Source organism: Mytilus californianus, unplaced genomic scaffold (genome assembly GCF_021869535.1).
Source record: "Mytilus californianus isolate M0D057914Y unplaced genomic scaffold, xbMytCali1.0.p SCAF_9, whole genome shotgun sequence".
Taxonomy (NCBI): domain Eukaryota; kingdom Metazoa; phylum Mollusca; class Bivalvia; order Mytilida; family Mytilidae; genus Mytilus; species Mytilus californianus.
In genome coordinates this window covers 79,573,519-79,598,356 of record NW_026262745.1, presented here as the reverse complement: position 1 = coordinate 79,598,356, position 24,838 = coordinate 79,573,519, and the positions used below count along the sequence as shown (strand labels likewise).

At 33.5% G+C, this 24,838-nt stretch overlaps 1 protein-coding gene and 1 long non-coding RNA gene across 53 annotated transcripts in view; one reads left to right on the top strand and one right to left on the bottom strand.

Moving 5' to 3' along the window:
- The window catches only part of LOC127715725 (THO complex subunit 2-like), an 87,582-nt gene that overhangs the window by 43,631 nt on the left and 19,113 nt on the right, over window positions 1-24,838 (top strand). For all 3 annotated transcript variants that reach the window (XM_052221888.1, XM_052221889.1, XM_052221887.1), the window contains exons 26-32: window positions 5,001-5,129; window positions 8,855-9,168; window positions 10,281-10,347; window positions 15,259-15,355; window positions 16,065-16,194; window positions 17,419-17,861; window positions 18,455-18,495. In XM_052221888.1, coding sequence (XP_052077848.1) covers window positions 5,001-5,129; window positions 8,855-9,168; window positions 10,281-10,347; window positions 15,259-15,355; window positions 16,065-16,194; window positions 17,419-17,861; window positions 18,455-18,495 — 1,221 coding nt within the window. The remainder of the gene's footprint in view (window positions 1-5,000; window positions 5,130-8,854; window positions 9,169-10,280; window positions 10,348-15,258; window positions 15,356-16,064; window positions 16,195-17,418; window positions 17,862-18,454; window positions 18,496-24,838) is intronic.
- Window positions 18-4,978, bottom strand: LOC127715727 (uncharacterized). 50 transcript variants are annotated; one of them, XR_007988618.1, is made up of 11 exons: window positions 4,537-4,654; window positions 3,494-3,934; window positions 3,200-3,346; window positions 2,647-3,038; window positions 2,290-2,597; window positions 1,626-1,897; window positions 1,158-1,521; window positions 853-1,105; window positions 742-800; window positions 378-429; window positions 18-325 (listed from the first exon to the last, which is right to left on the bottom strand). It is a non-coding gene; the product is annotated as an uncharacterized LOC127715727 (long non-coding RNA). The 50 variants fall into 50 exon arrangements; XR_007988621.1 differs by having other exon boundaries at window positions 18-273; XR_007988591.1 differs by having other exon boundaries at window positions 19-429; window positions 3,494-3,689; window positions 3,788-3,934.

The following is a 24,838-nucleotide window of genomic DNA, read 5'->3' as shown; positions in this document are numbered from 1 at the left end:
AACATTATTGAAAAAATTGTTTATAATTTGTGTGAAATTCATTTAGTCTGATTAAAATATTAGCATTTACTGGACTAAATTAAATTTTACTGATCCTTCATAAATGTTTATCTCCCAGTCCTCTGATTTTTCTTGAATAATTTGTATTTATGCATTATACATAAAAAATGAGAACAGAAATTACCAAAAATATTGCAGAGTACAACAGACTACACCATCACCTGACTCCTCCCAGAACATAAACATACACAGTACAACAGACTACACCAACACCTGACTCCTCCCAGAACATAAACATACACAGTACAACAGACTACACCAACACCTGACTCCTCCCAGAACATTAACATACACAGTACAACAGACTACACCAACACCTGACTCCTCCCAGAACATTAACATACACAGTACAACAGACTACACCATCAACTGACTCCTCCCAGAACATTAACATACACAGTACAACAGACTACACCATCAACTGACTCCTCCCAGAACATTAACATACACAGTACAACAGACTACACCATCAACTGACTCCTCCCAGAACATTAACATACACAGTACAACAGACTACACCATCAACTGACTCCTCCCAGAACATTAACATACACAGTACAACAGACTACACCAACACCTGACTCCTCCAAGAACATTAACATACACAGTACAACAGACTACACCATTAACTGACACCTCCCAGAACATAAACATACACAATACAACAGACTACACCAACACCTGACTCCTCCCAGAACATAAACATACACAGTACAACAGACTACACCAACACCTGACTCCTCCCATAACATTAACATACACAGTACAACAGACTACACCATTAACTGACACCTCCCAGAACATAAACATACACAGTACAACAGACTACACCAACACCTGACTCCTCCCAGAACATAAACATACACAGTACAACAGACTACACCAACACCTGACTCCTCCCAGAACATAAACATACACAGTACAACAGACTACACCAACACCTGACTCCTCCCAGAACATTAACATACACAGTACAACAGACTACACCAACACCTGACTCCTCCCAGAACATAAACATACACAGTACAACAGACTACACCAACACCTGACTCTCCCCAGAACATAAACATACACAGTACAACAGACTACACCAACACCTGACTCCTCCCAGAACATAAACATACACAGTACAACAGACTACACCATTACCTGACTCCTCCCAGAACATAAACATACACAGTACAACAGACTACACCATTACCTGACTCCTCCCAGAACATAAACATACACAGTACAACAGACTACACCAACACCTGACTCCTCCCAGAACATAAACATACACAGTACAACAGACTACACCAACACCTGACTCCTCCCAGAACATAAACATACACAGTACAACAGACTACACCAACACCTGACTCCTCCCAGAACATAAACATACACAGTACAACAGACTACACCATTACCTGACTCCTCCCAGAACATAAACATACACAGTACAATAGACTTCACCAACACCTGACTCCTCCCAGAACGTAAACATACACAGTACAACAGACTACACCAACACCTGACTCCTCCCAGAACATAAACATACACAGTACAACAGACTTTACCAACACCTGACTCCTCCCAGAACATAAACATACACAGTACAACAGACTACACCAACACCCTACTCAGAGAATGTAAACATACACAAGACGAGCAACACAGTCCAGATAGTCTGGCTTGGTTGATGCAGACAAATTGTTGTGGTGTCAAACCAATCTTATCCTACAGATATATTCAGAAACCTATCCCATTGCCTATCTAGACCATATGTTGTATAATGTACACAGAAACCTCCTCCATTGCCTATCTAGACCATATGTTGTATAATGTACACAGAAACCTCTTCCATTGCCTATCTAGACCATATGTTGTACATTATATACAGACACCTCCCCCATTGCCTATCTAGACCATATGTTGTATAATGTACACAGAAACCTCCTCCATTGCCTATCTAGACCATATGTTGTATAATGTATACAGAAACCTCCCCCATTGCCTATCTAGACCATATGTTGTATAATGTACACAGAAACCTCCTCCATTGCCTATCTAGACCATATGTTGTATAATGTACACAGAAACCTCCTCCATTGCCTATCTAGACCATATGTTGTATAATGTACACAGAAACCTCCTCCATTGCCTATCTAGACCATATGTTGTATAATGAATACAGAAACCTCCTCCATTGCCTATCTAGACCATATGTTATATAATGTACACAGAAACCTCCTCCATTGCCTATCTAGACCATATGTTGTATAATGTACACAGAAACCTCCTCCATTGCCTATCTAGACCATATGTTGTATAATGTACACAGAAACCTCCTCCATTGCCTATCTAGACCATATGTTGTACATTATATACAGAAACCTCCCCCATTGCCTATCTAGACCATATGTTGTATAATGTACACAGAAACCTCCTCCATTGCCACCTCCCCCATTGCCTATCTAGACCATATGTTTTTAATGTACACAGAAACCTCCCCCATTGCCTATCTAGACCATATGTTGTATAATGTACACAGAAACCTCCCCCATTGCCTATCTAGACCATATGTTGTATAATGTACACAGTAACCTCCTCCATTGCCTATCTAGACCATATGTTGTATAATGTACACAGAAACCTCCTCCATTGCCTATCTAGACCATATGTTGTATAATGTACACAGAAACCTCCTCCATTGCCTATCTAGACCATATGTTGTATAATGTACACAGAAACCTCCTCCATTGCCTATCTAGACCATATGTTGTATAATGTACACAGAAACCTCCTCCATTGCCTATCTAGACCATATGTTGTATAATGTACACAGAAACCTCCTCCATTGCCTATCTAGACCATATGTTGTATAATGTACACAGAAACCTCCTCCATTGCCTATCTAGACCATATATTGTACAATGTACACAGAAACCTCCCCTATTGCCTATCTAGACCATATGTTGTATAATGTACACAGAAACCTCCTCCATTGCCACCTCCCCCATTGCCTATCTAGACCATATGTTTTTAATGTACACAGAAACCTCCCACATTGCCTATCTAGACCATATGTTGTATAATGTACACAGAAACCTCCCCCATTGCCTATCTAGACCATATGTTGTATAATGTACACAGTAACCTCCTCCATTGCCTATCTAGACCATATGTTGTATAATGTACACAGAAACCTCCTCCATTGCCTATCTAGACCATATATTGTACAATGTACACAGAAACCTCCCCTATTGCCTATCTAGACCATATGTTGTATAATGTACACAGAAACCTCCCCCATTGCCTATCTAGACCATATGTTGTATAATGTACACAGAAACCTCCTCCATTGCCTATCTAGACCATATGTTGTATAATGTACACAGAAACCTCCTCCATTGCCTATCTAGACCATATGTTATATAATGTACACAGAAACCTCCTCCATTGCCTATCTAGACCATATGTTGTATAATGTACACAGAAACCTCCTCCATTGCCTATCTAGACCATATGTTGTATAATGTACACAGAAACCTCCTCCATTGCCTATCTAGACCATATGTTGTATAATGTACACAGAAACCTCCTCCATTGCCTATCTAGACCATATGTTATATAATGTACACAGAAACCTCCTCCATTGCCTATCTAGACCATATGTTGTATAATGTATACAGAAACCTCCCCCATTGCCTATCTAGACCATATGTTGTATAATGTACACAGAAACCTCCTCCATTGCCTATCTAGACCATATGTTGTATAATGTACACAGAAACCTCCTCCATTGCCTATCTAGACCATATGTTGTATAATGTACACAGAAACCTCCTCCATTGCCTATCTAGACCATATGTTATATAATGTACACAGAAACCTCTTCCATTGCCTATCTAGACCATATGTTGTATAATGTACACAGAAACCTCCTCCATTGCCTATCTAGACCATATGTTGTATAATGTACACAGAAACCTCCTCCATTGCCTATCTAGACCATATGTTGTACATTATATACAGAAACCTCCCCCATTGCCTATCTAGACCATATGTTGTATAATGTACACAGAAACCTCCTCCATTGCCACCTCCCCCATTGCCTATTTAGACCATATGTTTTTAATGTACACAGAAACCTCCCCCATTGCCTATCTAGACCATATGTTGTATAATGTACACAGTAACCTCCTCCATTGCCTATCTAGACCATATGTTGTATAATGTACACAGAAACCTCCTCCATTGCCTATCTAGACCATATGTTGTATAATGTACACAGAAACCTCCTCCATTGCCTATCTAGACCATATGTTGTATAATGTACACAGAAACCTCCTCCATTGCCTATCTAGACCATATGTGGTATAATGTACACAGAAACCTCCTCCATTGCCTATCTAGACCATATGTTGTATAATGTACACAGAAACCTCCTCCATTGCCTTTCTAGACCATATGTTGTATAATGTACACAGAAACCTCCTCCATTGCCTATCTAGACCATATGTTGTATAATGTACACAGAAACCTCCTCCATTGCCTATCTAGACCATATGTTGTATAATGTACACAGAAACCTCCTCCATTGCCTATCTAGACCATATGTGGTATAATGTACACAGAAACCTCCTCCATTGCCTATCTAGACCATATGTTGTATAATGTACACAGAAACCTCCTCCATTGCCTTTCTAGACCATATGTTGTATAATGTACACAGAAACCTCCTCCATTGCCTATCTAGACCATATGTTGTATAATGTACACAGAAACCTCCTCCATTGCCTATCTAGACCATATGTTGTAAAGTAAAACATATTGTACTTTCTATAAAAAATCATTTTTTCTAAGAATTAAAACAAATATTTATTAGACTTAATGCTGTTAAGACTAGTTGGTAATAGTAAACCAGGTATTAATCTAGATATATGTATGTATTCTAGATATTCTGTGATATTACTTTTACTGTGACAAGCTGTACTGAGAATGAAGCTCATCGGTATGGTAGATTTCTGTGTGCTGCATTAGACACAATAATGAGATGGCATAGTGAAAGGAAAATTTATGAAAAGGTAAAAGTATACCAGTATGAATAAAAGAATGTGAATGAGACAGCAACCAAACAATAATAAAACCAGTGAAGTACTGCACTTTGAATAATGTATTTACAGAATTTTTGTCTCGCCTGCAACTTTTGTTGCAGTATGCGAGACATAGGTATTACTATCCGGAGGCGGCGGCAGCGTAAACTATTTGTATAAAGCTTTATATTTCAGAAGGTAGAAGACCTGGATGCTTCATATCTTGTATGCAGATACCTTATGTTACAAAGTTTCTGTCAATCGCATGTCCATTGTCCTTGACCGCATTTTCATGGTTCAGCGACTGCTTGAAAAAAAATTACAGTTTTTTGTCATGTGAATTTCTCACTTATTATGAGTAATAGGATAACTGTATTTGGTATATGGTTCCTTACAACGTTTACATGTCCGTTAGACAGAGTTCACCTGACCTCAACCTCATTTAATGTATCAGTGATCAAGGTTAAAGTTACGTGATTAGTTCCATTTCTCAAATCCTATAAGCAGTAAGTATTTGGTGTATGGAATGATTGTAAGGTATACATGTCTGTCTGGAAGGTATCATCTGACCTTGACCTAATTTTTATGGTTCAATGGTCAATGTTAAGTTTTTATTTTATACGACCACAAAATATTTTGTGGTCGTAAACTGGTATCACGTCATCGTCGTCATCGTCGTCCGAAGACAGTTGGTTTCCAGACAATTACTTTAGTATAATTAGATAGAAATCTATGAAATTTATACACATGGTTTATAACCACAAAAGGAAGATTGGGATTGATTTTGGGGGTTATGGTCCTAACAGTTTAGGAATTAAGGCCCAAAAAGGGGCCTGAATAAGCATTTTTCTAGTTTCCAGAAAATAATTTGTGGAACGGTGTATGGATCTCTCTGAAATTATACCACAAGTTTCCATACCACAAAGGGATGGTTAGGATTTGCTTTGGGGGGGTTATGGCTCAAACCGTTTAGGAATTGGGGGCAAAAAAGGGGGGAAAACAAGGGTTTTCTGGTTAATGGACAATTACTTAAGACAATTTAAAAGCAGTGTAAGGGAGGTAATCCAAACAATGTTTTGATTACCTCCCTTACACTGCTTTTAAATTATGTATTAAGAAATGTTGTATTGTCTTGAGATGATTAGCTGTCAATTTATTTTTAGAAGTTACTATTAAGGAATATTAATTTTAGCCATGATTATGTATGTCATTTTCTATTTTAAGACTTTTATGATGTTTTTAAATTATGGTTGCAAACTCCATTGGAAATTTGAATTGAGATTATGACCATATCTTGAGGGAAAGGGGGGTGTCAATACGCAACAGCATAGTGTATTGCTCATAAGCAAAAAAAAAAGGGGGGGGGTACATTTTTTTTTTTATGTGGGGGAGGGGGGGTCAATTCGCAACAGCAAAGTGTATTGCACAAAAGCAAAAAATTGAATATAAATTCAAATCATATAACCAATTCTAAGTTCTTCGACTACAGTTATTCTGTGTCAGAAACCTATTATGTGTCAAATATTTAATTATAATCCAAATTCAGACCTGTATCAAACGCGAATATTGTGTCCATTTTTGCCCCAACTGTTCAGGGTTGGACCTCTGCGGTCGTATCCAGCTGCACACGGCGAAGCAATTTATTGTGTTTTGGTCTGTTTTTCAAAAACTAATAGCATTAGGTTAGTTATATTTGGTGTATGGAATAATTGTGAGGTGTACATGTCTGTCTGGCAGGTATCATCTGACCTTGACCTCATATTTATGGTTCATTGGTCAATGTTAAGTTTTTGTGTTTTGGTCTTTTTCAATTAGCATACACAATAGGTCAACTATATTTGGTGTATAAAAAAATTGTATGGTGTATATGTCTGTCTGACGACACAATTTATCTGACCTTGACCTCATTGTCATAGATTTTTTTGCCCCCGCTGTTGCAGAGGGGGCATTAAGTTTTACCCTTGTCCGTCTGTATGTCCGTACATACGTCCCCAAAATGGTTTCCGTACTCTAACTTTAGTTTGCCTCAACCTATTGTTATAAAACTTATACACAATGCTTATTACCACAAAACACAGATGGAGGTTGAATTTTGTTGGTGTCACTTTTACCATTCTAGAGTTATGCCCCTTTACAAATGGAAAAATTGCTTAATTTTAAGTTTCCCTTCTCTAATTTTAGTTTGCCTTAGTTTGCCTCAACCAAATATGTTGAAACTTATACACAATGCTTATTACCACAAAACACAGATCAAGTTTGAATTTTGGTGGCATCAGTTTTACCATTCTAGAGTTATGCCCCTTTACAAATGGGAAAATTGCTGAATTTTTAACTTTAGTTTGCCTCAACCAAATGTTATGAAACTTATACACAATGCTTATTACCACAAAACACAAATCAAATTTGAATTTTGGTGGCGTCATTTTTACCATTCTAGAGTTGTGCCCCTCTACAAATGGAAAAAAATGTAGAATTTTTAGTTTCCTTTCTCTTACTTAAGTTTGCCGTAACCAAATGCTTATTACCACAAAACAGATCAAGTTTGAATTTTGGTGATGTCACTGTTACCATTCTAGAGTTATGCCCCTGTACAAATTGAAAAATTGCTGAATTTTTCGTTTCTGTTCTCTAACTTTAGTTTGCCTCACCTAAATGTTATGAATCTTATACACAATGTTTATTACCTCAAAACACAGATCAAATTAGAATTTTGGTAGCGTCACTTTTACCGTTCTTGAGTTATTAGATATAAGAAGATGTGGTATGAGTGCCAATGAGACAACTCTCCTTCCAAGTCACAATTTGTAAAAGTAAACCGTTATAGGTCAAAGTACAGCCTACAACATGGAGCCTTGGCTCACACAGAATAGTTAGCTATAAAGGGCCCTTTATAATGTTTTATGCAAGCGGGGCATCATCTGTGTCCCATGGACACATTCCCCATTTATTTAAAATGTTAAGTTTCTGTAATGCTTTTAGTAAAACCTTTATCTTTAAGACTTTCAACATAAAATCAATGTTCAGTGAAGCAGGTGAGACATTTCAGCGTGTGCACTTTTGTTTCTATCAGTGAACTTAGACTGACAATTTGTTTTACTTCTCATAAATTGTAAAATCATTTGAAGTTTAGTATTATGGCTACACTCTTCTAAGATGATGTTAAAAGTTAAATTAATGACATGTGTTGAAAATATGGGAAGTCTATGGTCTCAGTAATTAATAAGCAGACTCTTAGAAAAGGGTCAAATTGGTCTCTCAGCCAACCATGTTGGAAACTATCTTTATGAAGATAGACCCCTTTCACAAAATGTTCTTAAAATGACAGATACTTTCCACATGTTTAAAAGATTACTGTAAAACAACTAATAAGGTTTTATTTTATCTCTTGTATGAAATTTATATTTATAATGTTTTCTCCGCCATAAAAGTATGAAATGAAACTGTTCAAATTTATAAATGTGTTTAAAGGAAATAAATAATTATGTTAAAACTTATCCAAGAAATTGAACTTTGGAAAATATTTATGACTGAACAACACATCAATGCATGAATGCACATAGTGGATGAGTGAATTGTTTGAGTAGTTCGGTAATGATTTTTTTTCTTCGAAATAGGTTATTCATTGTAATATATCTTATTACATTGATTTTAGGGCCATGATGAAAAAAAATCCTTTTGGTATTTATTCAATGAAAATAATGTTTGTTATGTTTTAGGAGTGTGCCAGTTACCCAGGATTTGTAACAGTGTTCAGAAAAGGGGCTGACAGTGTAAATAAAGCTGATCAGTTAGACTTTGAAAATTATCGCCATGTTTGTCACAAATGGCATTTCAGAATTACAAAAGCTATGGTAGCATGTCTTGAAAGTGGGAACTATATACAAATACGCAATGCATTGATAGTACTCACCAAGATATTACCAAATTATCCTAAGATCACACAGTTTGGTCAGGCTTTGGAAAGGAGGGTAGATAGACTAAGACAAGATGAGAAAGAGAAAAGACCTGATATCTATGCCTTAGCTATGGGGTAAGTGTCATAGACATGTTAGAGGTGTAATGTGCCCTAGCTATGAGGTAAGTGTCATAGACATGTTAGAGGTGTAATGTGCCCTAGCTATGGGATAAGTGTCATAGACATGATAGAGGTGTAATGTGCCCTAGCTATGGGGTAAGTGTCATAGACATGTTAGAGGTGTAATGTGCCCTAGCTATGGGATAAGTGTCATAGACATGTTGGTGGTGTAATGTGCCCTAGCTATGGGATAAGTGTCATAGACATGTTAGTGGTGTAATGTGCCCTAGCTATGGGATAAGTGTCATAGACATGTTAGTGGTGTAATGTGCCCTAGCTATGGGATAAGTGTCATATACATGTTGGTGGTGTAATGTGCCCTAGCTATGGGATAAGTGTCATAGACATGTTAGAGGTGTAATGTGCCCTAGCTATTGGGTAAGTGTCATAGACATGTTAGAGGTGTAATGTCATAATAATAATAATAATAATAATAATAATAATAAATTCTTTATTTAAAGAGGGTAAACACAGTTAGTTACAATTACTGATCTTCCCTGAGGTCCTCAACAAACATATGAACAATAGTTATTGGAAAAAGAAATTGGTCAATACAAAGACAATACAGAGGATTGAACTGTATTTACTCATAAAATACTATACCAAAAGTTATATTAGTTTTGTTAAAATCATAGTAATAAGTCAGTTTTATATAACAGTTTTAGTACATACATATACTAATCATTACCAAAAAGTTTTATATACAGTTTTAGTAAATACTAATGATTGTAAAAAGATTTATCAATATTACACTTTAACAAAAATTTACAAGTTAAGACAATTAAAGCATTCTCAAAAGTCTTTGAAACTAAAAAAATAGAGTGAGGGGGGTTTCTGACTGATATTTTCCTATATGAATAAGTTGTAGCCAAGAATATGATGTTTGCACAGTTTTAGTACATATTTTATTTTATCAAAACATAGACATCTAGAGATCTTTCAACATAGACAGGTGTCTATACTATTTTAAGCTCTAAATATGGCTGAGTAAAATTAACAAATGTTACTTCTTTCCATTTTATGATTAAAGTGAACAATTATTAACTAACATAGGTATTATTTTCTAGGTATTCAGGTCTGTTGAAAGGAAAGAAAACAACATGGGTGGCAGAAAATGAGTTTCATCAAAAAGATGTAAGTAAACTGTCCATTGATTCCTATATCCCGCTTTTCAGGGTTTAAGCTAGGATTTTGAGGGCTTTAGTCACTTTTGTGTGATAAGAAAATCTACCTTCTTGAGTATTTATTGCATAGGGCTTAATACATGAACAAAACCATGAATATTTTCTTTTTCAGTATTTCATTAGTATACATGTATACATAAAATATAACAATTTAGATTAAAACACAAAAAACAGCTGTATTTCTTCAAAAGATACATGTTGTATGTTTTTGTTTTGATTTGTATACATGTCTCATAACACGGACTAATTGGACTATTAGATATAATAAATCTATTGGTCAATGTTCCTGTCCTTTTGATTTGCTTATGGTCTACATATGCTACAGAATAGAGAAAATGTGTTAATATTAAATATAAAGAAAAGTAAAATGGGCAAAAAATGAAGAAGAGAGAATAATTGAATAATTGGTGCTTTAATATACAGAACAGAGAAAATTTGTATTAAAAAAAAGAAATACAGAAAATAATGACCCAATTCCCCCTGCCCAACCCCCTTATGTGCACCATAACTCAAAAGACCTCCTAAACCTATAAGTCAGAAGTATGTAAACTGATCATGAGTAGTTATTTCAATACTAGGAAAACTATAATGATTTATCTTTCTTGTATTTGAGTATGCTCCTACTCTTCAGAGTATTATAAACAGAAGAATCACATTCAATTAACGGCTGCCTGTTTTGTTATTCACTATCTAGTTGACAGTAATCAAAGACCAAATACGTCTGAATTTAACGTTTTAACGGAATTCAAGAAAAATGATGTTTTTGAATAAGTTCTTTGTCTTTTTGTCAATTACATTTTCATCATGAAAGTACAGTAAATGTGTGGTATGAACAATTTCATACGAAATGACCAAATGCTGACTGACTGATTCTATTTGTATGAATTAATTTTGATGATCATTAATGACCCATCGGATAAGCGAATTACCTGTAACAATAAGTTATGATATCTGTTGTATCAATTTAATAGCTAGGGGTTGTAAACTTGTCATAAACTTGTCACCAGGTGAAATTTTTTATTTTACTTTTACAAATTTAAGTGACGAAATTGATCAGAAATATTTTCGTCATTTCGAAAATCGTTCTGTAAATGGTGAAAATTACGAGTGCTTGCAAAATTACTACTGCTTTTTATGTCAGTTAGTTTGATATCAATTTGATTTGTGTTTAACCAGTTACAGGTGCTATTCTAAAAAAAGATAACATTGACTAGGAAGTAAATGCTGTTGTACTGGAAAGAAAAGACAAATTTTGTGGACATTTTTATGCCCCTACCGTAGTAGAGGGGGCATGAAGTTTTACCCTTGTCCATCCCATCTGTCTGTCCCATCCGTCGTGTACATCCCCAAAATTGGTTTCCATTCTCTAACTTTAGTTTGCCTCAACTAAATGTTATAAAACTTATACACAATACTTATTACCACAAAACACAGATCAAGTTCGAAATTTGGTGGCGTCACTTTTACTGTTCATGAGTTATGCACCTTTATAAACATAAAAATGGCTGAATTTTTTGTTTCCGTTCTCTAACTTTAGTTTGCCTGAACCAAATGTTATACTTATACACAATGCTTATTACCACAAAATACAGATCAATAGATATAGGAAGATGTGGTATGAACTCTCCATCCAAGTAACAATTTATAAAAGTAAACCATTATAGGTCAAGGTACTACCTTCAACACGGAGCATTGGCTCACACCGAACAGCAAGCTATAAAGGGCCCGCAAAATTACTAGTGTAAAACCATTCAAAAGGGAAAACCAACGGTCCAATCTATACAAAAACGAGAAACGAGAAACACGTATGAACTACATAAACAGCCAACAACTACTGTACATCAGATTCCTGACTTGTAGGTGCAAATATTTGCAGTGGGATTAAACGTTTTAATGGTACCAAACCTTCTCTCTTTTCTGAAACAATAGTATAACATCACAACATAGAAAGACACACTATAAAATATCAATTGGAAGGCTTAACTCAATCAAAAAACGTAAATTAACACACAATGAACGAATAAATTTGATCTGTGATACCTGAATGCAAATACATAGTTAATAAAAATTATAAGGGATAAATAATTAAGGTCAAAAGTAAATAAACAGATTTAAACAAAGTTAAAATATGATACCACTGTGAAATGTTAATCAATTTTTAGAAAATCATCACTTTTGAAAAAACCTGCGTCATATTATACACAGGTAAATGAAAATAATTTTGTAGTTAACTATATTTCTTCTTCTGTGTGTATAAAATCTTCCATTTAGGAATACCAAGAAATTTCTTTAATATCAAAAAAACTAATCTAACACTTGGTACACATGGGGTGAAAATCAACAATAAAACTATACAATTGGTGCTAGATAAAACTTCCTGTACAGTTGCAAGAACAGTATTTAAGGAGAAATGAAATAATTTTGATGTTTATAGTACGAAGAAGTGAAAATTTGTAGTAATTCCAAATAATTAAAGCTGGTATATAGACAAGATCCATGTTAACATTAAATAACAAAAAAGCATTACAAATAGTATCAACAGGTCAAATCAAGTTTGAATTTTGGTGGCGTCACTTCAACTGTTCTAGAATGTATGCCCCTTTAGGTATAAAACCACTAATTCATAGCCCCATTGCTTTCTATGTTAAATTCTGCAATTTCAAGCATAAATGGCTACTTTGTCTGAAGTTCAAATAAAGTGGCAGTTATTTCATGTCAAAACTGTACCTTATGCTGACTTGTGCTGAAAAAATCAACATACCTTTAATTGCATATTAGAGCGTACTGGTTCCCGGAAGTTTGATAGTACAAAAACAGGAACTTCTGATCTGAACAACAGGCCAAATGAGCCCTCCTATTAAAATTTCATATACTTCTTTATTATTCAAATAAAACTTTCAACAAGGGTTCTACAGTGATCCCAAGTCCCCAAGCTTTCATTTGATACTAAAACTACCCAAATATTCCCACTATTGACAAAGATACAGCTATGCGTAGGAACTATTTTGTTTAAAATATGTACTACTTTCTTGTATGTTCTTTCCGACCGGGCCTGAATTAGTGGTTCTATACCTATAACAGCACCAAACTTGTTATATTGACTTCTGCTTGACTTAATTTCCTTCTATGATCTATTTCTAGCATAGAAAAACACATAAAGCTTTTGTCAAAACACTATATCACTGAATTCAAGCTCAAATTGGACTGGTAGTAACATATGCGTTAAACAAAGAAAACTACATATGGATACCAATAGTGACAGATATGACACTTTTTCAATTTTTACCAGTTCTGATTTGTTAATATCTACTCGAATAACAGTGTTCTTACCTATATGTCTTAATTTTATCAGAAATTCTTCCTTGAATATAAATACAGTGGTCCAAACATAAAATATAATTGATAATTTTGTCCCCCCTTTTTTCTACATGTTGGAAAAGGAGAGTGATTTGGTAAAAAAATCATACTTTTATGTATAAACATGGATCAACAAGAGCAATTTATGTATCTCCAAGCTAGACAACTTGCTAAAATGGTTATAAAATGCATTTCAAGAGAGATTTTGGAATTCCTATATAAGTATACACCAATTTTCCTTGAAATAAATAATTCACCAAGAAACACAATAAAACTTGAACACTCACTAGATAATTTGACCAAAAACAATATTTATACTATAAACTAGTCATAATATACAAGTTTCATTGGTTTCAGTGTTAGATAATCCAAAAATTTAAATTTCAGGTAAAATCTTAACTGTGTGCATGCTAAATGACCAAAAAAGGCTAAACTACCTTATTGTAGCAATTTGAGGGCTGTAATTTGACACTAACATAATTGTTACATAAAAAAAATAATGTAACATGATTTCTGACAACAAATGTGACCAATTTTCACTGTAAAGGGTATGATTTCTAAAAATAGAATTTCACATGCCTGTTAGTAATAGGTATAAAACCACTAATTCATAGCCCCATTGCTTTCTATGTTAAATTCTGCAATTTCAAGCATAAATGGCTACTTTGTCTGAAGTTCAAATAAAGTGGCAGTTATTTCATGTCAAAACTGTACCTTATGCTGACTTGTGCTGAAAAAATCAACATACCTTTAATTGCATATTAGAGCGTACTGTTTCCCGGAAGTTTGATAGTACAAAAACAGGAACTTCTGATCTGAACAACAGGCCAAATGAGCCCTCCTATTAAAATTTCATATACTTCTTTATTATTCAAATAAAACTTTCAACAAGGGTTCTACAGTGATCCCAAGTCCCCAAGCTTTCATTTGATACTAAAACTACCCAAATATTCCCACTCTTGACAAAGATACAGCTATGCGTAGGAACTATTTTGTTTAAAATATGTACTACTTTCTTGTATGTTCTTTCCGACCGGGCCTGAATTAGTGGTTCTATACCTTTACAAATGGAAAAATTGATGAAATTTTCGTTTCCGTTCTCTAACTTTAGTTTGCCTCAACCAAATGCTATGAAACTTATACACAATGCTTATTACCACAAAATACAGATCAAGTTTGAATTTTGGCGGTGTGTCACTTTTATTGTTCTAGAGTTATGCCCTTAAACAAATGGAAAAATTGTTGAATTTTTTGTTTCCGTTCTCTAACTTAAGTTTGCCTCAACCAAATTTTATGAAACTTATACACAATACTTATTACCACAAAACTCAGATCAAGTACAAATTTGGGTAGCGTCACTTTTACTGTTCTTCAGTTATGTCCCTTTATAACTTTATATGATATGCAAGCGGGGGCACCATCTGTGTCCCATGGACACATTCCCCATTTATTTAGAAATAATTTAAAATTAATGATAGTAAAGGATGGAATTGTTAATTTGTAGAATAAAGCTCAAGCCAAAGTTCAGGCAGCTAAAGGTGGGATGGCTACACCTACCAGGAAAGCAGGGGATGAGGCTAAATCAGGCAAACAAAATGAAGGTATTCATTATTTTTAGTTCTTGTGATGGGTACTATCAAAGTATATTGATCTGTCAGTTGTTTCATGGGGTTTGATGCCAGAATGAGTCAAACCAATTACTTAAATTGGATTTTGCTGCATGTATGGTATGCACTCAGTATTTAGAAGGACGAAAAAAAAATGGTCAGCTCATAGCTTAGTGGAACGATGCCTTGTAAGCTAGCTCATAAAAAGTTGACTGCACCATTTGGTCTAGTACATAGCATTATATAATCATACAATATTAGCATGTTATAATCTTGGCTATACTATTTGTTGCTGGAAATAAAACACCCATCATCAGTCAGTAGCTGTTCACTTCAGCTATTTGATTATCAGGAAAAATTTCAAATCATATATTAATTTTCTATTTATGGGTGAAATAAGCTCTGTTCTATAAATAATTTAGTTACCCTGATATAAACAAGTCATGTAAAACAGCAGATCATATACTTGACACATAAGCAAATCTAGCAGACCAGGAAAAGTGAGAAAGGCTGTGTTTCCAGTTTGATTTGAACAGTTAAAGAAATATGACATAAGAAGGTTTTAACACCAGACACTATCAACTTGTGAAACCTATGGCTTTATAACACAGATATGAAAATTGGACTGTTTCAAGTCGAACTGTTATTAAACCTTTGATATATTGTCGAACATTGCAGTAAAAGAACTTGTTTGTTTTTACAGTCAAGTTAAAAGATAACAAAGATTCTAAAGATCCAAAGGAAAAAAAAGTGAATGAGAAAAAGGAGGTGAAGACTGATGTAAAAGTTAAAACAGAGAAAAAGAATGATGACAAGAAGGAACTAGTTAACGGGTTAGTAGCTGTTTATATTTCTGTCTTGCCTGTGAGGAATGTCATAGGGCATATTGATATTTGGTTTACATACACAACCTTGGGTACATTATAGTAATTATCTTGCCTGTGAGGAATGTCATGGGGCATATTGATATTTGGTTTACTTACACTTGCTTGGGTAAGTTTCAGTAATTTTCTTATGTGCGATGAAAGGTTTTAACAACTAAGTTAGACATAGCAATCCTACATTCCTTCTTTTTTTTCTTTAGCATTATGATCCTGTCTGTGGTGAAAGTTTTATGTGTGCCCTACCATTGTACAGTAGCGATATGTTTTCCATTTTGTGTCTGTTAGTTACTCCTATATCAGGTCAAAGTTGGGGTTTCAGGTATTTTGAAGGGAATATATATATATATAATTTAAATTTGATGTGGCTGCATGGTAATTAATATTATCATCCTTTACGACAGACAAAATAGCTGATCTGAAAGGTACACCATCTACTTGCCACTATACATCATGTACTGTGTTACAACCCTAGATAAAGCTGACAAGGAAAGGCATTACATTTCCCACCGAAAGCTATATTTCATGTAGCCTAGGTAGTCAAGTGGTCTAGCGCGCAAGGGCAAGGGTTCGAATACCGCTGAGGGAAGAATAAAAATTTTCAAACGCAAATTTGAAGATCTCACATTGTTATATCAGAAGAAAGAAAAATAATATACAATGGGTTTTTTATGTATTAAAAATGTGATAAAGAAGTTATTAATATTTTAGGATATAGATGTCACTTTAATCTCGCCTCTACGAAGTTGAAAAAGCAAGACTTAGTTTGTGATTAGGTCAGTTTAAGGGGTACCACTAGTGGTATCAGCATTGGCACATCTCATTTCCATGGTGATTTTTTGGCCCCATCCCCTCAGTCATGGTCTATTGACTTTAAAACTTTGCTTAATTTATATGTCAGATTGTGGTTAGATCAGTTTAAGAGAACAACTAGTGGTAGGACAATAATATTTGGTATGCAGTTTTATTTGCACTTTTACCTCAGAAGTTACTTGGCCATGTTACTTCAGCATTGGCATAGTTTGAATGTTAAAGTTGTTAATGTTAAAGGTGTCATATGGACACATAGCCTTATCTAGACATTAATACCTTTAACAAACCTTCATAGAATTTATGAAACTCACTTAGTTCAAAGTCATTTTAGATATGGAATTTAGCTGGTATTTTTTTTTTTAGAACATCCAAGGAAAAAGATAGCAGCAAAGAGAAAGTAGAAAAGAAAGAAAAACTTAAAGAGGAGAAAAAAGAGAAAAATAAGGAAGAAAAGAAAGAAAAGAATAGAGACAAAGAAGAGAAAAAGAACAAAGAGGACAAGAAAGATAAGTCCAGTAAGGAAGATAAAAGAGCAAAGGAAAGTAAGCACAAAGATGTATCAGATACAGTTGTAAAAGAAGAGAGACATGATTCTCCAAGAGAAACTAAGGCAAAAGAAGACCATAAAGATAGAAGAGAGAAGGAGCGCCAAGAAAAACATGACAAGACTTTAAAGAGATCCTACACACCAGACCATGATCACAAGGAGCCAGAAGGAAGGGAGAAGGAAGTACACAGGGTGGAGAAGTCATCAAGCCATACACATCATAGTCCAGAGATAAGCAAATGTCATTCTGATGAAAGAGGTAAACATTTTTACAAAACATCACAGTTGAATTTTTAAAATGTTTTTACAAACTAATTTGAAATTTTGGTCATGGACCACACAATATAGTTAAAATTTATGTAGATGCTAATTACACTGCATCTTGAAACAGTAACCTTTTGTGCTAGTACTTTAAAAATTTGGCTCAGTGTACAAGTGAATGTTGGTTTTAGATTTATATCATATTAGCACAATTTCATTACTGAATATGGTTGAGAGATTGATCATTCGATATTAAATTTGAGTCCTGCTTCTCTTGGACCTTATGCATATATATTCATGACCAGTTCCTTGTACTCATATGGTCCAGAAAATTATCATGATATACTTTAATTCTCACAATAAACTGAGAAAAGTACAAAAAAAAAATATAGATGCTGCTATTTAGAACTCGCAATATTCAGAGTTATAGATTTTCAAAACTCTCAGGATATTCAAAAGAGTTTATGTATTTTAAAATCATGAATTTATGCAAAATCTACTTACTTACTACAAATGTTACTGAATCTAGTTAAAAGTTTATAGGAAAATTAATTAAAAGAATTTTAAGATTTGTATCTGATATCTTTGTAGATGTAAAAAGACGCAAACTGGATTCTCCAACTGGGTCAAAGGTTAGTATGTTGGAAATGGTAAATGGTTGACCAGTCAGAGGGCATCAAGGGACACATTACCAGTCCCTTTGGTATTTAATCCATCTTTTTAAGTTACAGGGTTATTTTGTGAAGTCTTATCAGAAGTTAAAAGAAGAAGATAAAGTTCAAGAAATGGAGTCCAGCAACAGAAATTTCATGGAAAAGACCACCACTGTTATTAAATATATGCAGAGAAAGTTTGCTTTTTTAAAGAAAATTGGAAGTTAAGGAAAAGGCAGAAATTCAAAGGAAGTTAAAGAAAAGCCTGTTAAAAAAATGAGAATATAAGGAAAAAGGCGAAATTATAATATGTATAAAAATATGTTTTCAAAAAAGCTGCTTTCTGGCAAAGTCTTGGTTCTTGTATGTCAAAATGAAGGAGTTAGCTGCTTTTCTTTCCTATTTTCATGTTTATCCAGAAGTTGAAAAGACTTGAGGTGCTATATATTATGCCATTTTTATATCGCAATATTGAGAACTGTTTGTATTAAAGGGGAAATCCAGTTTTTAAAGTTTACGCATATTAAAAGAACTGATGATAGAAGTTCAGAAGAACTTTTGTCATTTTCTGATGGTGCCATTTAGTGCTATAAAAAGTCCCTCCTCTCATTTTTCAATGACGTTTGAAGTTTATATATAGAAATGGAATTACCAGGTCTCATATATCACAAAGTTTCCTCAGGAATAACCAGATCTCATGTTAGTGAAGGTCACAGGAGAAAGATGTTTCACCCAAAGCCATAGAACTTTCTTATGTTGTTAATGCTATAGAGGGTACAGCCAAGGGGATAATGGAGATGTATACTACTTTCTGAAGCCAGTCCATTCAAGAGGATTTTACTAATTGCTTATTGGATTTCTTAACTTTTGAATGGTTAAGATATTTTGAAACAGTTTCAGTCCAGAAATGTAACTTGTTTAGACTCCGAGCTTCCATAACAATTTTAAGATGAATTTCAAAATCAGAGAGATTGAGATAGATATTTTCGATTTTTTTATATTTTTATTTTATATTATTTTTGTTTTGGACATTTTACATTGTGTTATTTTTACATGAAATTTACAATTCAGTTAAAGTTTTTAATAAAAGAAATTTTTTGTGTTTGGTTTTCTTTTTCTATTTTTTTAATTTTGAAATATTTGCTTCAAGTGTATTGATGATGGGAATTACGGCTACTGTTTTTTTGGATAGATATCACTGTCATAACAGCTGTGGAAAAATTAGGTTTGATTGGATCATGTTCGTAACAGATTAGAAAGGAACCGTTTTCAGTTGGAAATAATCTTTAAGAAGGCAACAGCTACTATTTCACTCAAATGGTATCATGTCGTTGAGATACGCTGTGCATTAATTTGTTGGAAAGATCTTCTAAAAATGCGATCACTGAAGATTTCTGTATTAAGAAAGATGTGGAGAATGTGGAAATATCATCACCGTTTTGAGAATGGAGATAATTATTTGCTTGAGATGAAGCAGAAAAAGGAAGGAGATTAAAAGTGAAAGGTCTCTAATGTATTATTCAGTATATCAGATGTAAATATTTTATTTTGTTAATACTTGTGTTTTTAAAAGTATTGGGAATTAATTTAAAATTTAAATCTGAAAAAAATGTGGTTATTAGAATTTTAATTTTAATTATAAAAACACATGCTAAACATTATCTGTGATTTTTCTCTAGCAATTTAAGTTTTCATGTGACACATGACTTGAAAAAAACATTATTTTTGACTGTTAAATAAGTGCAATTCTGATGCTAAATATCGTGATGGAAATAAGTTCAAATATCATTAGTACGTTATATTCCTCCCAATAGATATGTGGATTTAAGCCTCCTTATTTTAATGTCAAACCAAAACTAATGTTGAGAAACAATAATGCTTTAGTGGTATGATTTGTTGATTGATCACTTGATTAAATACAAGGAAAACATGTAACTAGTTGATGACTATAATAAAGAGTGTGTCTCAGGCCATTGCATCAAGAAAATAAGCACTTTATCTAGAGCAATTAATTAGGTCTTTCCACCTTTCCGTGGAAAGACTTATTGGTTTTCTTCTGATTATTTTGTTTTTTCTTCCGCCTAATTTTTTTCTTGCGGTGTATTTTTGTTTCAAAAGTTGTCGCTTAGTTTTTTGGTATATGATATCATACAGTCTATACGCTTTTGAAACTGACCCTGTTTAACCGAACATTTTTCTTTGTAAGAGTTATCTCCCCAAACACTGTTTTTCTTGTTATGAGATCTCCTCCACAACCGTAAAAGAAAGCGACAAATTTTTTTTTCCAAATTGCTCGTTATATCCTCAGGATGTTAGGTTTTATTTGGACCGAAGCTTTACGAAGACTCCATATGAGAGTTATTTCCCCTTTTGTATTTGATATATGTGAAATGTATTTGTAACTGGAAAACCATAAGTGATAGAGGCCTAGGGTCTTTTGATTTGAGGTCCTTGGTCCATAAAAATGAAAATGAGGTCAAGGTCAAAGGTCAAGGTCATGTTAAAAATTTTGATTTTGGCTTGTTATCACTAATTTTCAGAAATCTTATAAGATATCGACAAAATACTTCTACAGAATTGTTAGTTGCGACATGTCGTAACACGTAAATTTGAGTTGAAAGGGTACGGAGACATTTCATGGGAGTTTTCTCCCCTTTTATATTCAAAATAACATGTATGGTGATATAACTCATTCATCTTATATAATTGAGACCTAGGGTCTTTTGATTTGAGGCCCTTGTTTCATGACCTTTAAATTGGGGTCAAGGTCAAAGTTTAATTTGATGTTCTATTTTTTTTTTTTTTTTTTTCCGCCTAATTTTTTTCTTGCGGTGTATTTTTGTTTCAAAAGATGTCGCTTAGTTTTTTGGTATATGATATCATACAGTCTATATGCTTTTGAAACTGACCCTGTTTAACCGAACACTTTTCTTTGTAAGAATTATCTCCCCAAACACTGTTTTTCTTGTTATGAGATCTCCTCCGCAACCGTAAAAGAAAGCGACAAATTTATTTTTCCAAATTGCTCGTTATATCCTCAGGATGTTAGGTTTTATTTAGACCGAAGCTTTACGAAGACTCCATATGAGAGTTATTTCCCCTTTTGTATTTGATATATGTGAAATGTATTTGTAACTGGAAAACCATAAGTGATAGAGGCCTAGGGTCTTTTGATATGAGGTCTTTGGTCCATAAAAATGAAAATGAGGTCAAGGTTAAAGGTCAAGGTCATGTAAAACATTTTGTTTTTTGCTTGTTATCACTAATTTTCAGAAATCTTATAAGATATCAACAATTTTTTTTACAGAATTGTTAGTTGCGACATGTTGTAACACGTAAATTTCAGTTGAAAGGGTACGGAGACATTTAATGGGAGTTTTCTCCCCTATCATATTCAAAATTACACATATGGTGATATAACTCATTCATCATATATAATTGAGACCTAAGGTATTTTGATTTGAAGCCCTTGTTTCATGACCTTGAAATTGGGGTCAAGGTCAAAGGTTGATTCGACGTTCTATATATTGACCTTTGCTTTTACCTCATATATATACATGATAAAGCCATGGGACTTATTGCATTAGGTTGCAAGCTATTTGACCTTGAAAAAGCCAACCGGAAGTGACCTTTTGTAAACCGGAAGTAGCTATTTATTGTACTAAATTAATGTAAAAGTATATAGAACTATATATTTTTGGAATTAGTGTCAAGTAAATTATCAAACAATACCGGAAGTGACATTTTTTAAACCGGAAGTCAAAAATTATCTCCCTTATTTATCTTTTTTTTGTATAGAAACCATATATTTTGGGAATAAGCGTACATTAAGCTGTCATTTGACGCTGGAATTGACATTTAAAACCTAATTTTAATATTTTTCATATCAAAATAGATCCTTACTGGTGGAAAGACCTTCAATTGTTCTCTGAACAATTGGTTTTTAATTCACATTATCTTTGTCAAACAAGAGAACTTGCACAATATCATATGTATTGTTTCAGCTGGGTTTTAAACAAGACCATAACATAAACATGTTTTAATAAAAGCCGTAGGGCTGATGTGCCTATAATTATATAGATTTATTGATATAAAATGTAGTTGACCTAATGAGTGTCTGTCACCTCCCCAATTCAATAAGGATTAAATAACAAGTGTCTATATTTTCCATGTATTAAAATGTCATGTGCATGTACACAATGATTTTCCATCAGCTAAGTCATGCAACCACTTAGATTGGACACTGGATTCCAGAAATGGGTTCAGATAGAAAAAAAATCAACCATTAATGAAATTAGTTACCTTTTTGAATTATTTTTGAGTACCTAAGGCTATATACTATAGTGGTGCAATGTTACATCAGAAGAAAGAAAAATAATATACGTTTTTTTTTTATATATTGAAAATGTGATAAAGAAGTAATTAATATTTTAGAATATAGACGTCACTTTTAATCGAGACTTAGTTTGTGATTAGGTCAGTTTAAGGGGTACCACTAGTTGTATCAGTACATCTCGTTTCCATGGTGATTTTTGGCCCCCACCCCCTCAGTCATGGTCTATTGACTTTGAATCTGCTTAATTTATATGTCTTTGTTTGTGATTAGATTAGTTTTAGGGAACAACTAGTGGTAGGACAATAATATTTGGTATGCAGTTTTACTACCATCTTATATCTCAGAAGTTATTTGGCCCTGATACTACAGCATTGGCATAGTTTAAATGTTTAAGTTTGTGTTTAGGTCAGTTTAATGGGAACCACTTATGACATTATGGCATTTCTCATATCCATGGAGGTTGTTTGGCCCCGAACTTTTTTCATTGAATTTGAAGTTTTACTTAGTAACTAAGTATATGTTCAAGTGTTGCCACTTGAATTCTACATTTTCATTATTCTGTCAAAATTGCATAATGGAGAGACATCTCTGTTTCAACAGTTTAGTGATCAATTGACTAAATGTTTAAATGTGAGTTTGCGAAAAGTTCTGAATTCTAAATGTGTTGTCAGTGTTAAAAGCATTCCTCATTACCTAATATTTTTTTTAATTTGAAGTAAGTAGATATAGTTTAATTGTAAAATTAGTAAATAGACCAATGCACAATGCAATGTAGAAGTTATTGGTGCATAAGTAAATATTTTTGATGTAAAACATGTTGGAAAACTATTTATATTCTTTGAATATCTTTAATCATGAGAACTTTAAATTGATTCACAACAAAGGACGAGTTAGAGCTTAAAACGTTATAATAGACAGCTTTCAATTGTTAAAACCTGTATATGGACCTCTAGGATTTTTTAGGTCGCTGTCTCATTTACATTTACCCATCATTTTTAATTCATATAGATTAAGGATTAAAGTAATTGAAGCTACTTCTGAGCTCTGTAAACAAAATGTTTACTAATCTCATCTACAGACAACATTAGTTTGGTTGAGGACTAATTACTTATGTTCATGTAAAGTCAGGATCTGTATATAGGGACAGTAATTTGACCCTGTACCCTCAGTCATGGTTCATAGACTTTGAATATTTTGAATAGCTTACCTGTTTAAATATTGAAATTGAAATTTCTACATTTGTATTATACTATAAAAATAACAAAAAGATGAGACATATCTCTGAGTCAACAGTTTATACGAAGATGTAATAAAAAGTGAAGTTTTTTAGTAATATATATATATACATGGAGCTATTTAGAAATAAATACATGTACATTGAAAATGAAATACATGTGCTCAGCAACTTAAAAACAGACACTTAGAGGTCCAACAATAGACAGCTGTCTATCACAATCGGTCAAGCTCTAAATGCGAAAGGCTTATTTACACACAGAAATTATAGTGTTCTTTCTATAAAAATAACTGCAAGGCCTTCACCAATGAGTTGAACACTTGTAAACTAAATAAGGTATAAGTTGATCCATAACTCTACAGATGTAGATGCATGCACATATGCAGGGATATACATGTATTAAGAGCTAACATATGTAATAATGATCGGTAGAGTCATCTCATTAACATTATCAACCTGGCATATACATAACTGATGCTATTATAGTAAAATATGTTCAGGTGTCAAAGAAAATGTGTACAAATAATTGCTTCATTATTAATATGTTGAATGATACTTATTATGTCATGTTATTTAGTAATGATTAAGATAATGTTTTGTTGTTATTTTATGGTTTTTTTTTGTTATTATAATTGGTAGAGCATTTTGATGACTGTAAATCAGGGATACATCAGTAGAGTATTTTTTTTTTATTAAAATTTGTATTAGAAATAAATATTTTATAAATATTGAAAAAAGTTCAGAAGTAAGAT